The sequence below is a fragment of the Aspergillus mulundensis genome (genome assembly GCF_003369625.1).
Source record: "Aspergillus mulundensis strain DSM 5745 chromosome Unknown scaffold_13, whole genome shotgun sequence".
Lineage (NCBI taxonomy): Eukaryota > Fungi > Ascomycota > Eurotiomycetes > Eurotiales > Aspergillaceae > Aspergillus > Aspergillus mulundensis.
The window spans coordinates 371,655-387,609 of NW_020797901.1; the positions used below are offsets into that span (position 1 = coordinate 371,655).

The following is a 15,955-nucleotide window of genomic DNA, read 5'->3' on the forward strand; positions in this document are numbered from 1 at the left end:
GCGATCTGTTGATTAACCCAAGAAATATAGGGTGGGCACACGGCTCGGACAAGTATCTACCTCGGCTGGAGAAGCTAAGCAAGAGACCTCCAGCTCAAAATGGGGCTGTATCGCACCCAACTCAGGAAAAATATTCAGCCAGAGGAACAGACAAGTACGCCCTGAAAGGTCCGCATCAAAGCCGTCTCACCTTCCTCGCCAAAGAGGTCCTCAAGCTCGTCGTCGCATACTTTCTCTTCGACGCATATAGAACGTTTTTCGGGCGGAGATATCCGCAGCTCTGCACAAGTTTCCATTCTCTGGTCAATTCGGCTGCCCTACAGCATTTCGAATCGCAGTATCTTGGTTTTCAACTCCACATATCACCAGAAGCGAGCGAGAGATTCGTCCGTCGATTTATTCTGCCCCCGGCGTGCTGGGCAGCCTGCTACGGCTTCGTCGATGGCATCCGTGCCGTGGTTGCCCTGCTCGCTGTGGGCGGGCTGTATGTCGTTTCGCCGACACTGGCCGGAGATCCATGGATGTATCCAGCTATATTTGGCTCGTGGAGATATATCTTCCGAGCTCGGCTGAAAGGTATTTCCCCTGGTACTACCCGAACATAGTATTCTGACCGTCTGACTAGATATATGGGGCAAGTTGTGGCATGATCTGTGTCGTCGGGCGTTAATCAGTACTTCCACAGTCCTTATTCCTCGACAAACTTCTCCGGCTGTGCGCAGAGTACTCGTGGGGGTTCTCTCGTTCGTACTTTCAGGCTTTGTACACGCCGCTGGGACGTATGCCGTTATCAGAGACCCGTTTGCTGTCTTCATGATGATGATATTCTTCTTTCTCTTACCTTTCTACGTTGCCGCGCAGGAAGTTGTAAGGACTCATATCTTTGAGCGCTCTTTCCCCGACTGGTTTCCCGGGAGGGCACTTCTCTGGATCCTGGACGCGGCCTATGTTATCTGGTGGGGATATCACACGGCCCCGTGGTTTTTCAGGTATAGTATGATTCCTGAATCGGTCTTGTCAATACCAGTGCCTGTGCGGTGGAGCTTCTGGCATGTATAACCTACGATATATCCGCACTGCGGATGCGCCTGCGTTCACAAAGCCCGCGTATCGAATATTATTTTCATCGTTAAGTCATATACAATACATACAGCTCAAGTTCCTCATATACAAGCCCGAATCACCACCCTTCTACCCTTCTCATCCGCAAATGCATCCCTTCAACAGGCTTCGTCGTCACTGCGCCAGCGATATGGATCTCTTGCTTAGGATCCTGCATCGCAAACTCAAACCTCCCAACAACCCCGGCAACAGCACACCTCAACTCAGCACGCGCAAAGTCCTTCCCAATACAACTCCGCTGCCCATGCAAAAACGTGATCTGGGCATAATTAGTTGCGGCGCCGCCGTGATTGTTCACGGTTGCCTCCCCAGTCGCAGGATCCGTATCGATCCAGCGCTCAGGGCGGAATTCATCACCGTCGTCTCCCCAGAACTCGGGCGAGCGGTTGATCGCGTACGGACATAGGACGAGCTTCGTTCCCTTAGGTACGTGCTTTCCGGCCACGGTCGTGTCACGGACTGCTTCGCGGAGAGTTGAGGGGACCGTGGGATAGAGTCGGAGAACTTCTTGGCAGACACCGTTAAGGAGCGGGAGAGACTCAAGGTCGGAGTATGTGATTGGACGGGTAGAGAAGCGGATAGCGCCGCGGATCTCGGCGCGGAGACGTTCCTGGACATCTGGGTGGAGGGTCAGGAGATAACAGGTCCAAGTCAGGGCGCTAGCGGTTGTTTCGTGCTGTTGTTGTTAGCATTCGCATTGCACTCGGTGATGGGAGGACGTACGCCTGCTGCAAGGAAGGTGAGCATTTGGTCTACTAGCTCATCGTCGGTAAAGTCGCCGCTTAGCATCATCGACCCGAGAATATCGGCTTCCAGCTCGGCGGCCGTGGCCTTGGTGGCTGCCATGGCGGCTCTTTTTTCATGCACAATTTCCTTGCACAAATCACGCAGGTAACCGACTTCCTCGTCAATGACTTGATTTAGATGCCACGGAAGCTTTTTAGCGAACCATTGCGGAAGAAGGAAATTGATGGCTAGGAAGGCGATCTTCTCGGTGGTTGGCTCTAGAATGGCGAGGAAACTATCGGCTACTTTGTTTTCAGCATTCTGAAGAGTGCGGAAATCTCGGCCCATGGCCGCGGGACCGATGATATCCAAGGTGAGACGACTGCACAGTTAGCTACTGTCTGTTGATACAGTTGAAGGGGGTGAAAGCACCTCGCCCAAACACTCATTTCGACCTTGCCCCAACCACTACTGTCTGCACTTGTTTCTTCCATCGGATGCTGGCCGATTTCCTTGTCCAGCTCCGCCAGAAGCTGGTCGGTCTTGTCCCACATGAGTGTGTAGAGGGCACGAACGTTCTTCACATTGAACGACGGCGTAAGCGCCCGGCGCTGCCTTTTGTGCGCAGCCCCCTCACTCAAAATAAGCCCAAAGCCGATGATGCGGGCCAGAAACTCGCGTGCTCGCCAGGGCTTCTCAAAATCATAGGTATTCGTACTCATGATATCGAGCAGCGCCTGGTGGTTCGTCGCCAGGAGCTGGCTTCGGTTGAGCAGATCTCGAAAGTAGATAAGCCCATCATTAGGCACCGTCTTCATCCACTCAAGGGGAAGACGCCCGCGCGGGTTGTCGAAGATGAACCGGGTCATGCTAAAGTGACCCTGGCCGAGTTAGCATATCAGCTACTGTTTAGGTACCGTGTACATACCGGAGCACAAGGTAACCGGCGCAATGGATCGAAAAAGAACGGCCATATCCAAAGGTTGTAGATCGCCAGGAGAACCAGATTGGCAGCGGCTGAGCCGAGTGCTACGGTTCTAAATGGTGTATCTGTGAAGACAGAGCGCTGGAGGAGGAAGGCCTCCCCAAGGGTGAAAGCGAGAAGAGGGATCATTGTGGGCTCAGCCATTCATCTCAGTTTGTTGACCGTGGCCGAGCGAGGCAACCTCGGTCGATATATGAGTAGATCTAGGCTGCCAAATAAGGGTTGAACAAATGATGCAAGACGTCCAAATGTTGTTGATGTGAGGGCGGAGTTGGATCAGATAAAGTTGAGCCCGTGCACTTCATGTGAAGCCGGAGCTGCTGGAAGCGATCGCCATCGCAAGCATTGCCCAAAGCGGAAAGCCCACCGCAACACCCTTCCCCATATTTTCGCCTCAACAACAATGATCCCTTCATCCCTTGGACCCTTGTGCGCGTGCCTCGGCTCGCTGGTCCGATGGAGACCATGGCCCAAGCTCGGTATATAATCGCGATCATGCAGTCCAGTCATGCCACCTGAGTACACTTCCTAGTTTCGCATCTGCCTTGCCGCCATGTCGCTATCACTCGAGCACCTCTCTCTCGTCCTCGGACAATGGCTGCAGCCTATTGTCCAGCAGCTCCCGCCGGCCGTGCAGAACATCCTGCTACACCCCATCGTCCCGAAAGCGTTCTTGGTGCTGTTGGCCTTTGCTGTCGTGCGACAGACAAACCGCGCCCTGACCAATTGGTCAATGAACAATGGCGAGAGCGACAGGTTTGACCCTGGCCACGATCTCGTCCTTCTTACAGGAGGCTGTAGCGGCATTGGCAAGCAGATGGTGCTTGATTTAGCCAAAGTGCGAGCTCGTGTGGTGATTCTTGATATCCAGGAACCGACCTTTACCCTGCGTACGTCATTCAAAGAATCATCTCGTTTCAGTAGCTAATCTACTGCAGCATCCGGCGTTGCCTTCTACAAGGCGGACATCACCTCCTCTGCGAGCATCGCTGAAGTCGCAGCAAAGATCCGCGCAGAGCATGGCGATCCTACTGTACTGGTGAATAACGCTGGCGTTGGCCACGATGGCACAATTCTCGATAAACCAGAGGCCAAAATCCGCCAGACCTTCGAAGTCAACACGGTTTCACACTTCCTTATGGTACGCGAGTTCCTGCCGAGCATGATCGAGAAGAACCACGGACATGTCATCACGATTGCCTCGATGGCCAGTTTCATTGGCCTCGGCGACATGGTGGAGTACAGCTGCACCAAGGCAAGCGCGCTCGCGTTCCACGAAGGACTGCGCCAGGAACTGCGGTTATGGTACAAGGCACCGAAAGTTCGGACTACGTACGTTCTATCCCAAGGAACCACCAGCCGTTCTTAAAGCTAAGCTGACTGTGCCAGTGTGGTACATCCACTCTGGGTTCGCACGCCCATGATCAAGGTCCTGACCGACGCGGGTTCAGAATTCAAGCAACCGATCCTTACACCGGAGATGGTGTCCGAAGCAGTTGTGAAGCAGGTCCTCGCTCAGCGCAGCGGGCAGATCATCCTGCCCGGATACTACACGCCACTCAGCATGTTGCGGGCGCTGCCGAACTGGTTTCAGGAGTATGCGCGAGGAGTCGGATCCCAGGATTTTATTAAGCTGCGCGAGTGGCAACAGAAGCAGCTGAAGACGCAGTAGTTATGCAAAATAAATATAGATGTATGTATACTCAGGTTATTGACTTACGATGAAATGAACTATAGTGAAGAATGAGATCTTGGTATGAACCCTTACTGTAGGTATAATTTCCGAACGTGGCCGAGGCGAAGACTTGGTATTGAATAGATCCTGGACCGCTGTATATATATATCAGCTCAAAGATTCGTTATCTATTATATGAACTGTATTGAGATAAAAGGTAAGTACATTGTCTTACTCATTAAGCATAAATCCTTCTCCGGGCTTACATCTTCTCCAACAACCCACAAATAACCTCCTTCACCCTAGCCCCCTGCTGCGTTTCCCTCTTATCCCCCAAATACAAATTATAAACAGGCGCAACATGGCCCTCACCCTTGCCAATGCAAAACTCTACTTCCCCCCTGAATCCCTTGCGCAGTTTCTCCACAAAGTCCTCGATAACCGGTAACAGGATCTCGCGCTCGCCTCCACAAACTAGGATCTTGCGAACGGGGAACTTGGAAAACCACTCGACCGGCGCATCCGAGAGGTCCGTGTAGAAATCCTTCGGCGCGCTCCCTACGTACCCGGTTCCCCAAAGCGGTCCGACAACAGGCGTAATCAGATCGCCACGCGAGTCGACGACGCGGTTACTCAGGTCGGGCTGGAGCGATGTCCAGGGCGCTATCATGACGGCTCCGGCGAGGGCGCCGTCATCGGCGAGTTTCAGGGGCTCAATGGCGGGGTGGGTGTGTGTGAGATGGGACAGGACTCCGCCGACCAGGTTCCCGCCCGCCGAGTCGCCACCCAGCAGGACATTCGCTGGGGAGTGGCGCTTCTCAACGAGGATGTACCGTAGAGCTTCGACCGCCTGTCGCAGCTGGGTTGGATAAGTAGCTACCGGGGCGAGGGTGTATGTCAAGGCGAAGATTGCAAGCGATTGGCCGTTGCGTTTGCAGTCGTTGACGATTTTGGCGAAAAATTTGAAGTAGCCGACGTTTGCGGGGAGAGCGAACCCGCCGCCTGGTGTTGTCAGAAAACGCCCACGGAGTATTATTAATGGGAATCATACCGTGGTACCAGACCAGGATGTTCTTTGCGTCGGGGTCACCAATCCAATGGCCCATTGCTCCATGGTCGAGCTGGACAGTCAGGGGCTTCTGTCGCACAGAGCGAATGTAATGGTTGTACACGAGGTTGCTGGCGGGGAGCACATATCTGCCGACGTTAGTATAAAGCCACTGCACCTCAGAAACGAGAACATACTGCATCTGAGCCGCCGACAGACGCGCTGTCAACTTGCGGAAAACTGCATAGCCAATGTGCAGCAGCCAGTGAGTGGGATGCTCTGGAGCCCGGAAAGCGAGAGTCAACAACGCCCACACAAAGGTCAGCGCAACGCTCGCCAACGCGGGGATGTAGTCGAGTTTCTGGGCGACCGTGAGCATCTTGCGTGGCCTGATCGATGCTCTATCTTTTCCCCTGGTGCCTATATAGACAACATGATCATGATCACGGCAAGCACGGTACCGAGCAGGGGGGCAGCCTAGGAAGGAGCGACATGTGTTAGGGAGAATCGCTCGCAAGAGTCGCAAGCGTTACTCCATCCAGGGCACCCTTCGATCGCATCTCGGACCAGGTCCCAACGTTACTACTGTGGTGGTGCCTGGACTTGTGTTTAGGGAGTCTTCCTCGGCTCGCGACGATTTCCTAATTGGGCCAGCCTCGGCAGGCTCTTCCTCTCCACGCCTCGAGAGCAAGATCGTCCAGGGCCCTTCTCCTATATAATCAACCCAGATAGAGACCGGTGACCCTTTTGGATGCCGCAACCTTTTCTTTTTCCTCCCTGCATTACTGTGACAGTGACAGTGACAGCACCATGACCGACTACGACGTGGTGATTGTGGGCGCCGGCATCTCTGGCATCAACGCCGCCTACAGGCTGCAGACTCAACTTCCGCACCTTCGCTATACTATTCTTGAGGCCCGCGAAAACCTCGGTGGTACTTGGGATCTGTTCAAATACCCAGGCATTCGCTCCGACTCGGATTTGTTTACATTCGGCTTCGCCTGGCACCCGTGGGACCAAGATAACCCGATCGCAGAGGGCCCGGCCATTGTCAACTATCTGAAGCGCACGACGGCGCAGCATGGCATTGATCAACACATACAGTACGGCCAGCGCCTGCGCGGCGCCGACTGGTCTTCAGCGGACAACACCTGGTCGCTGTCTGTCGAAAACACCGCCGACGAGCGCATGAAGGTCATCGCCGCCCGGTTCATCATTTTTGGAACCGGTTACTACGATTATCAGACTCCGCTGCAAACAGAAATTCCGGGCCTTGGCCACTTCACCGGGCAGGTCATCCATCCTCAATTCTGGCCTGAAGATCTGGATTACTCCGACAAGCGCATCGTCGTCATTGGCAGTGGTGCCACTGCAGTCACTCTGCTCCCAAATTTGGTTGAGAAAGCACAGCACGTCACCATGCTCCAGCGGAGTCCTACGTACATTCTGGCCTTGCCGAACCGCAACAAACCTTTCATGGCCCGGATTTTCCCAGCATTCATTGCTCGCCGTCTCATCCGCATCAGCTGGATGCTCACCTCTCGCATTTTCTTCCTCTTTTGCCAGGCTTTTCCGCTGATCGCGCGCTCCATTCTTCGCTTCAGAACTAAATCATTATTGCCCAAGAACGTCCCTTGGGACCCACATTTCAAGCCTCGCTATAACCCCTGGGACCAGCGGCTTTGTATTACGCCAGATGGAGATTTTTACCAGAGCTTGCACTCGGGTAAAGCATCTGTGAAGACCGACACCATTACGACAGTGACTCAAAAAGGCATCCAGCTCGACTCGGGCGAGTTCCTGGAGGCTGACATGATTGTGCCAGCGACGGGTCTCCGTTTGAGAATCGCTGGTGGCGCTTCTATTAGCGTCGATGGTGCCCCTGTGCAGCTCAACGAGAAGTTTATTTGGCATGGAATGATGCTTCAAGACATGCCCAATGCAGCCTTCATCATTGGATACACGAATGCCTCTTGGACACTCGGCGCCGACGCTACAGCCCATACACTCTGCCGCATTCTCAAGAACCTCGAGAAGCGCGGGTTCGAGGCTGTTGCGCCGCGCATGTCGCCCGCACTCGAATCTCGCATTCAACCGCGACGACTGCTCAATCTTTCGTCTACGTACGTCACGAAAGCAGAGAAAGACCTGCCGAGGGCGGCGGACCGTGGCCCTTGGGTGCCTCGAGACAACTACTTCAGCGATCTGTTGTTTGCCAAGTACGGCAACATAGAGGAGGACATGGAGTTCCTGGGGAAGAAGAAGACCCTATAATGCTGTATATTTTTAACTTTTATTATTTGTAGTTTAGACACGACGCACGCAATGATATACACGATCCATGGTGTCAATGATTGGCTGCTAAATTCTCCTAGGAATGTTGCACCGCATTCCCATTCTGCATATAAAGTGAGCAGTTATGCCTTGCATCCAACCCTAGCACCACTGTAGTCTAGTTTCGAACTTGGGAAGGTGTGTTCGTGTTTGTTATCATATATATACTGCTAGGCCGTGGTCGCCAAAAGCAACACTTTACATAGCAGTGTAAGCATTGAGCGCCAGCTGGCCCCCTAGATGGGCATAAAGTACATTCGACCCCTCCTTGATCTCCCCCTTCCTGACCAAATCCATCAACCCAGCCAAAGACTTTCCCTCGTAAACCGGATCCGTGATAAACGCCTCCGTCTCAGCACCAAACTTAATCGCGTCAATCGTCTGCTGATCGGGAATCCCATACACGCCGCCGTGGTACCGATCATCGAGGATAACATCTTCAGCGGTGATATCATCTTCTGACAGTCCGATCTTCACACCCGTGAACTTCGCAATCCGCAGGATCTGGTCGAACGTCTGCTGGACCGTGGCCGAGGCATCAATCCCAATGACCTTCCGCTGCGGCGACCCATTGACCCTCTGCGCGAGCTTGAAGCCCGCAATCATACCCGCCATCGTACTCCCCGTGACAGCGCACACAATAACCGTATCAAAGAAAACACCCAGCTCCTTCTCCTGCTCCTCGACCTCAAACGCCCAGCGCGCGAACCCAAGCCCACCAAGCGGGTGATCCGAGGCCCCGGCCGGAATGTAATAGGGCTTCCCGCCCTTGCTCTTGATTTCGGCCTCCAGATTCTTCAGCGTGGATTTATGCTCGATTCCAAACCCGCTCATATCAAGCCTCGTGTCTGCGCCCATCAGCCTCGAAAGCTGGATATTCCCCGCCTTGTCGTAAACCCCGTTCTTATCCTCCCAGTCAACCCATTTCTCTTGCACCAGCGCGGCTTCTAATCCGAGCTTCCGCGCAACAGCAGCGACCTGCCGCGTGTGGTTTGACTGGAATCCGCCAATTGAGACCAGGGTGTCGGCGCCCTGGGCCAGTGCGTCGGAGGCCAGGTACTCGAGTTTGCGGGTCTTGTTGCCGCCGAAAGCGAGGCCGGAGCTTACGTCTTCGCGTTTGGCGTAGATGGGGACTTTGCCGCCGAGCGCTTTTGTGATGTTGGGGAGGTGTTGGATGGGTGAGGGGCCGAATGTGAGGGTTTCGCGGGGGATGGAGGCGAAGGGTTCGGGGAGAGGGACTGTGGTTACGGGCATTTTGGCCGTGGTCGATGTAGGGATGAAGGGAGACAGAGAGAAGTTAGAAGATCGTGGGATAGGAATTAAGTGAGTTGAATGAGTTGAAGAGGGGGAGGATGTATAAAATGCAGATATATATAGTGCAGCTAGCTGCGGAGTGTATGCCGGACACGGTCGTGAAGTAATGCTTTTATCTAATTGTGTATCTCACTTGTCAACAGCTTTAATAGATTGGCAGCAGATCGATTTGTATACTCCAAATCTACAATTCCTTTCCTGTAAACGTCGGGCAATTTACTCACAGAACACGTCGGAGAAGTCAAGACATGATTGGTGGACTGTGTATCTTATCTTCGTCTTATCTATTCTTCTCTATCTAATCTGCAGTTCTCCGTCGGAGAACGCGGCGGAAAGGCCCATGTGGGGAGAGTCGGGTGAGGTAGGTATAGCCTCGTCGGCCGAAGTATCCTGGCCATGGTCGCTCGCTGTCAACAGCTATACAAATATTTCCTCGGAAAGGCATGGTATAAAAAGTATTCTTTTTCAGTTCGTGTATGTAATCTATATATTCAATCCAGTTGCACCTTGTTTCAACGAGTACAACCAACGTTGCACATCAACGGCAACCTACTACTATGACCCCGCATGCCAAAAGATTCAACACTTACAACAATCACGCAAGCTGCGAAATCGGAACCTTGCTCCACCAGAACTTCGTCTCTTCCGTCGCCCAGTCGTCAGGCACAAACTTCGCGGGTGGCCCAACCTTGCCTCCAATAAGCTCCTCATTGTCTTCGCCAAAGACGAGAACACCAGGAGACTTGGGGTTATAAGGCTTCCACTCCGGCCGCGTCCCATAACGGCCACTGATGGCATTAGGATCTCCCTTCGTGATAAAGCTGGTGAGGTACGCGTGCAGCGTCCCTGAAAGTTCCTTCTGCGATTCGGAGATACCCGTGACTTCGTCGTTGAATGTCTCATAGTACATGTTGTCACCGTGGTTTGCACGGCCGACGACGGTCCTGGGAAGCGCCCAATGGTAGAGGTATACAGTCGGGGCCTCTGGAGCAGAGGAGGCGAAGTGTGCTGTTTGCCGGGCAGGCGCGACATATGCGTAGTGTCCATACGCTGCCTCGATGCGCTTGTATTGCGGACCAAGACCATGGCCCTCTCTGGTCTCAACATACGGAGAGGATGGATCGGTGCTTGGGTCTGAGTAGAGTCGGTCGATGGTGTCCAGATCCTCCTCGGCCAATTGCGGGAGGAGCTCATGCCAGAATGCGCGGAACTGCGCCGGGTCTGACATTGACTTGTCGACGTACATTGTCCCCTCGTTCGAGTTGAAGCCCGTCATAATTGGCACCTTGTGCCATAATCCCTGAGCCCATGTGTCTAGCGGCTTCCGAGGAATAATGTCTCCGTCAATGACTGGTTGGAAGGCCCAGCGCAAGGACGGGTTATACTTATCAAAGACTGTGGTTTGCGCATCTGTTATAATTTTGCTCGGTAGGGAGCGCAGGAAAGGGAAGATTTCGGATTCGGACAAAGTCGAAGGGCAGCCGACTTCTTTGAGGAAGTCGCGGAATTGCTCTTCGTGAACAGCGGCGTTGTAGGGGCGGACAGCACGGGAGGTTGGTGATCCGGATTCAATGATAACTCGGTGGAAGAGTGGGGCTTTGTGGCCGTCATAATTGAGCAGGTGGTGTCCAATCTGTCTTTGTCAGTGGGTTAAAGTCTAGGAGCTTGAAAGGTATCTCACCGAGTGAGCACCAGCAGAAAGACCAAACAGTGTGACGTTGTTTGGGTCTCCTCCAAACTGCGCAACGTTCTCCTGCACCCACTGGAACAGGAATACCTGATCGCGGAGACCAAGGTTCAGCAAGCCTTCCTTCTTCGACACACTGGACGGCAGGAAACCCAGTGACCCAAGACGATACCCAAAACTGACTGCGACGAAGGGTTCCTCAGACCAAGCCACCATCGAGGCGGTCTTATGCATCGCCGCCGACCCCCGATTATACGCGCCGCCATGCACGTATATGGCCGTGGGGAGCTTCTTAGACGTGTTCGACTTTGAGGGGCGGAAAATGTTCACGCTCAAGCAATCTTCGCTCTGTTCGAGCTTCGGGCCACCTGGTAACAGGGCCTTTCCTGGAGCAGCGGGACCATACTTGGAAGCGTCAATGGTTTCTTTTGACTCGGGGAGTTTCTCTGCTGGTCTGAAGCGCAGATCGCCAACGGGAGGGCGAGCATAGGGTATTCCTAGAAAGGCGTCAACGGGCTGGGGAAATTTGTCTTCGAGCTGGACTCCGACGACGGTGCCCTGGGGAAGGGTGACTGAAGGGCGTGCCATTGCGAATTGTCAGGACAGTATTGACGGATTAATTGATCGTGAAGAGGACTCAACGGGCAACGAGCTCTACTTATCCTCCAATGAAGCGTTGACGTGCTCGGACAGAGTCCGTTGGAGAGAGTTGGAGTAACAGCACCCCGCAACATCGGAAAACAATGGGATGAACTGTCCTGTCTATCAGTTCTCCACATGATAAGAGCATCGACGGCCACTGCTATCTGGGGTTATCTGCCATGGCAAAGATACGAGATAGCACTCGTCCATCCATATATTGGACCTGTCCGGTCCTATTTTCATTTTCCAATCCATTACTCAATTATGGACGAAAAGGCCCTTCCCCCAAGCAGTGTCCCAGAGAAAGACGTCCAAGTTGGGACGGTCACGGTCACCGACCAGGACGAGGCGGATATCTTTCTGAGAGAGCACAACTTCACCAACGATGACCTTGAAGGCTTCTTGGCCGACAAGGCCCGCAACAAGGCCCTCGTACGCAAGGTCGACCTCATCCTCCTGCCTCTCTTAGCAGGGACATACATGCTGCAATACATTGACAAGACAGCCTTGGCCTACTCCGCCGTCTTCGACCTGCTGCCATCAACCAACATGAGCAGTGACCAATATAGCTGGCTGGCTTCGATCTTCTATTTTGGATATCTTGTCGCAGAGTATCCGTGGCTGATGCTCGCACAGAGGACCCGTATGGCCAAGGTCGTATCAGGCAATATCATTGCCTGGGGGTCGATTCTCATGATCACGGCAGCCTGTAACAACTTCGGAGGCATCGCCGCCTGTCGCTTGTTGTTGGGAATCTTCGAGGCCCCCATCACAAACTGTTTCATGATGATCGTGGGCATGTGGTATACCCGTCGCGATCAGCCATTCAGGGCAGGCATTTTTTATAGTATGAATGGGTTCGGCGCCATCATCGGCGGAGTTCTCACATACGGTATCGGCCAGATCAAAACCATAGCCGTATGGCGCGCCATCTTCCTCATCCTCGGCGGTATTACCGTTGCCTGGGGCTTCATCATGCTCTATTTCCTACCTGACGACATCATCACCGCAAAGCGTTTCACGCTCGAGGAGAAAGCCCTTCTTGTTGCCCGTGGCCGACTTGGCCGCACTGGAATCCTCAGTCATCAGATTAAATGGAACCAGATCCGTGAAGCCCTGATCGACCCGCAAGTCTGGATACTGTTTATGTTCATGCTGCTCAACGAGACCATCAACGGCGGTCTTTCCAACTTCAGCAAGCTCATCATCAAGGGTTTGACGGATGATTCGCTTCAGACCGTGGCCTTGGGTATCCCCTTCGGCGCCTTCCAGCTCCTCTGGGTCCTGTCGGGGACATTCATCGCTTCGAAAGTTCCAAACGTCCGAACAATCGTGATGTTCATGTACCTGATCCCCTCGCTAGTCGGTGTCATCATGTTGTGGAAACTGTCACACGAGACCCAAAAGATTGCTGTGCTGTTTGGGTATTATATCACCGGCGGTTACGTGTGTAGTCTAGTCCTTGCGCTGCAGATGCCTGCCACCAATCTGGGCGGGTACACGAAGCGCGCGACCAGTGTCGCCTTGGTGTTTTTGGCGTACTGTGCTGGCAACGTCATCGGGCCGCATGCTTTCCTCTCGAAGGAAGCTCCTATTTACCAGACGGGTTGCAAACTCATCATTTCCTGCTTAGCCGCGCAGGCCGTCCTGGCTATTTGCTTGCGCCTGCTATTAATTCGGAGGAACAAACAGCGGGATGCCGCTGCTTCTAATGCGCCCGAGTCAGAGGAGGAAGAGTTGGCCGACTTAACTGATTTTGAGGTTAGTTTCGCTTTCGCATCTCTTCTTGATACCATACTAACAAAGAAAATAACAGAACCCTCGCTTCCGATACGTGCTGTGATGTTGGATAATTTGTTTGAGGCATAATGGTTGACTGTACTCTAATTAGCGCTGTTTTGATGAAACAATGGACGAACGAATATAGGTTCAATTGACCGTCACACCGGTTCTCTTACATTTTTGATAGTAAATTCGATGGGAACCGACTTTACTTTACTCTCAGTGGCGATTTGTCCATGTGAGGATACCACTGGTCGGAGAGTACATCGAAGTCATAATTAGATCACCGCTAGCAAGGGCCCAAGTTTCGGCCGCTACCGAGCGTCAAGGGCCCTCGTGCGTCAGTCGATTGATAGGACGTAGAGGAGCTGACCATGTCCGATGCTAAAGCCCGCGAAAGCCGTATTCGTCCAGATAAGGCATCTGCCATAGGTCAGGGAACGCCGGAGACTCGGCCATCATGCCTGGCATAGACCCAAACGTCATGAACGTTTGTAAGAAGCCCGGGTCCGCAAAACAATCGTTTCCAGAATCGCCAGCCATGTGGGTTGAGGATTGTTGTTGGAATGTGATCTCGTTCTGATTTTCAGCGTCCAGTATAGCGTTGCGGGCAGGCAAGTGAGCTAACGAGGCGCCATTATGACCATGGTTCTGGTGTCCCCTGTCTGGTGCATTCTGTGAAGGCGGATGGGGGCTCTTCCGCCACATCTCGAGATACTCTGTATCGCACAGCTTGTCAACGACAGCCTCACACTGTCCGAGACAGATATCAGCAAGATCCCAGTTAACCTCGTTCTTCATGCGGCGCAGGAAGTCGATGAGTTTCTTCGCGCTCGCAACGCAGTCCTGCGCGGTGTCGGCGTTTTCGGCTTCCAGTGCGCAGCGGAGGGTCAGAGTTGCCGCTGAAGTGAAGTGGTATGCTGTATATGGTAACCAGAAAGCATCCAGTTCGTCGCCAGCCAAATTGGTCGCAAAGTCAATCACTGCTCTCGCAGCCTTCCGACATCTCGAGCGGTAGTATAGTTTATCTTCTTCGGCTGGCGATTCATTTGCTCTGTGGATCTCCAGGAGCGCGATCCTCGAAAGGCACATCTTGACGGCAAGGAAGGAGAGCTGGAGATTAAGCGCCCCTGCTGCTTTTCGCTGAAAGGCCGGAGAGGTGGGTCGTAGCCATGTCGGGAGACCTTCCTCCCACTCGTTCAGTGTAGTTTCGTGGCGTCGTAGTGCCCTAAAAGAGGTTTCTAGAGGTTGAACCTCCAGGACATATATCAATGGGAGGATATGTCCGAGGAGGGTCGTTAGGGAGCAAAGAGAGATGAAGGAGTAAGCTCCTTGGACTCGAGCATCACTTGGAAAAGCTTCGCCTGGTGTAATTTTGACCATGAGCGAATCCGAATCCGGCAACGGCACATCCCAGACGGATTTATGAACATGCGGCGGTGTTCCATGAGATAGACTCGCCCTGAAACAGTCAGTTCTCTCCTATTCACAAGCATCATAGTATCATCACGAGCATACCACTGGTCATGGATCAGGATCCCCCACCAAGTCCGAATCCGTAGGCTCTTTTGGCGCGGGTCTAGACCCCAAGTGGCAGGATTGCGATTCAACCCCAAGCTCTGAGACAGCGCAACCACCCGACCGACATTAACCGCGTTGTACGTGATGGACGTAATTGGGCGGCCCAGTAGATCTAGGATGCAAGCCAAGATTGTGGAGAAATTGGGGCTCAGGAAATCATCGTTCATCGCGCTGACCGTCAGATTCCACATATATTTTATGTCCGGGACCGGACGGTTGCTGGCCTTGATCTTTGATGATGATTTCCAGAGTAGCAGCGAGCAAGCATAGATCTCACATGCAAGGGCATACGGGAGACCATCCTGCTGATATGCCTCTAGAACGGTCTTCTCATCTAGAATCGGGAACACCGGATGGATGTTATTGAAGTAGCTAAAAAGAACACGGTCAGACGCGCCCTGAAGAGTCGGGAGTTCAATACAAACATGCTGCACAGCTCAGGCCCCAATGGCTCAACGACTTTTTCCATAGCCTCGAATTGTCGAAATCCTGCTGTACCGTTCCCCGAAGGTACGACGTTACGCTGCCTCGGTACCTTCATGTAGAGGACGGGGTTGCGGGTATCATCGGAGTAAACACTATATGGATTAGGCCTCGCGTAGGAGACGGCCGAGTTGGCCAGGGGGATCGAAGACATGCATTGCTCAAGGACCTGAGCGTCACGGGCCATGGCCGGCCCAATAATGTGCCCAGATTGATTGGACACATCGTTTAGCCCGGTCGCAGTCGTTGACTGGCGTCTAGCCCTGGGCGACGGCGAAAGTCTCTGCTGCGACCGCTGATCTTCCTGGGGCGTGCTATTTCCCACACGCCGCCTCTTTGCGGGGGCGGGCGTGTTGCTGGCCCCGGCCCTGGAGCAAGCTGCCCCATGCATGCGGCACAAAAGACATGGTTGATCGGCGACCTCCTGAGTGCATCGACTTCTCCGTTTCCGACAGAAGTCACAGGCAGGAACCCTGTGAGATCGGTAAGGGCGTGCAGTGCCGGTGGATGGAGAAGTCGGGGTGATTGGGTCAGTATTCCCGTTGTTTGTATTAGACATCATTGAGCGAAGGTGAG

The 15,955-nt window shown here is 53.4% G+C and overlaps 8 protein-coding genes across 8 annotated transcripts; 3 read left to right on the forward strand and 5 right to left on the reverse strand.

The window, feature by feature from the left end:
- Nucleotides 1-1,180: 1,180 nt before the first annotated feature.
- On the reverse strand, nucleotides 1,181-2,962 carry DSM5745_09718 (cytochrome P450; the record flags this gene model as incomplete). Its single annotated transcript, XM_026751734.1, has 4 exons — nucleotides 1,181-1,798; nucleotides 1,846-2,230; nucleotides 2,281-2,729; nucleotides 2,777-2,962. The coding sequence occupies 4 exons, from the start codon at nucleotides 2,960-2,962 to the stop codon at nucleotides 1,181-1,183; spliced, it is 1,638 nt and encodes a 545-aa protein (XP_026599466.1).
- A 424-nt stretch (nucleotides 2,963-3,386) lies between these two features.
- Nucleotides 3,387-4,505, forward strand: DSM5745_09719 (SDR family oxidoreductase; the record flags this gene model as incomplete). The annotated part of the gene is made up of 3 exons (XM_026751735.1): nucleotides 3,387-3,723; nucleotides 3,772-4,165; nucleotides 4,223-4,505. The coding sequence occupies 3 exons, from the start codon at nucleotides 3,387-3,389 to the stop codon at nucleotides 4,503-4,505; spliced, it is 1,014 nt and encodes a 337-aa protein (XP_026599467.1).
- Nucleotides 4,506-4,770: 265 nt separating this feature from the next.
- Nucleotides 4,771-5,935, reverse strand: DSM5745_09720 (lipase/thioesterase family protein; the record flags this gene model as incomplete). Its single annotated transcript, XM_026751736.1, has 3 exons — nucleotides 4,771-5,510; nucleotides 5,560-5,705; nucleotides 5,754-5,935. 3 exons carry the CDS (start codon nucleotides 5,933-5,935, stop codon nucleotides 4,771-4,773), a joined length of 1,068 nt encoding a protein of 355 aa, XP_026599468.1.
- A 431-nt stretch (nucleotides 5,936-6,366) lies between these two features.
- Nucleotides 6,367-7,830, forward strand: DSM5745_09721 (flavin-containing monooxygenase; the record flags this gene model as incomplete). Its single annotated transcript, XM_026751737.1, has 1 exon — nucleotides 6,367-7,830. The coding sequence occupies one exon, from the start codon at nucleotides 6,367-6,369 to the stop codon at nucleotides 7,828-7,830; it is 1,464 nt and encodes a 487-aa protein (XP_026599469.1).
- Nucleotides 7,831-8,088: 258 nt separating this feature from the next.
- DSM5745_09722 (putative 1-aminocyclopropane-1-carboxylate deaminase) lies at nucleotides 8,089-9,144 on the reverse strand (the record flags this gene model as incomplete). The annotated part of the gene is made up of 1 exon (XM_026751738.1): nucleotides 8,089-9,144. The coding sequence occupies one exon, from the start codon at nucleotides 9,142-9,144 to the stop codon at nucleotides 8,089-8,091; it is 1,056 nt and encodes a 351-aa protein (XP_026599470.1).
- A 655-nt stretch (nucleotides 9,145-9,799) lies between these two features.
- On the reverse strand, nucleotides 9,800-11,479 carry DSM5745_09723 (putative extracellular lipase; the record flags this gene model as incomplete). Its single annotated transcript, XM_026751739.1, has 2 exons — nucleotides 9,800-10,837; nucleotides 10,886-11,479. The coding sequence occupies 2 exons, from the start codon at nucleotides 11,477-11,479 to the stop codon at nucleotides 9,800-9,802; spliced, it is 1,632 nt and encodes a 543-aa protein (XP_026599471.1).
- A 318-nt stretch (nucleotides 11,480-11,797) lies between these two features.
- Nucleotides 11,798-13,376, forward strand: DSM5745_09724 (uncharacterized protein; the record flags this gene model as incomplete). Its single annotated transcript, XM_026751740.1, has 2 exons — nucleotides 11,798-13,294; nucleotides 13,350-13,376. The coding sequence occupies 2 exons, from the start codon at nucleotides 11,798-11,800 to the stop codon at nucleotides 13,374-13,376; spliced, it is 1,524 nt and encodes a 507-aa protein (XP_026599472.1).
- A 323-nt stretch (nucleotides 13,377-13,699) lies between these two features.
- On the reverse strand, nucleotides 13,700-15,566 carry DSM5745_09725 (fungal specific transcription factor domain-containing protein; the record flags this gene model as incomplete). The annotated part of the gene is made up of 3 exons (XM_026751741.1): nucleotides 13,700-14,777; nucleotides 14,834-15,268; nucleotides 15,322-15,566. The coding sequence occupies 3 exons, from the start codon at nucleotides 15,564-15,566 to the stop codon at nucleotides 13,700-13,702; spliced, it is 1,758 nt and encodes a 585-aa protein (XP_026599473.1).
- Nucleotides 15,567-15,955: the final 389 nt, after the last annotated feature.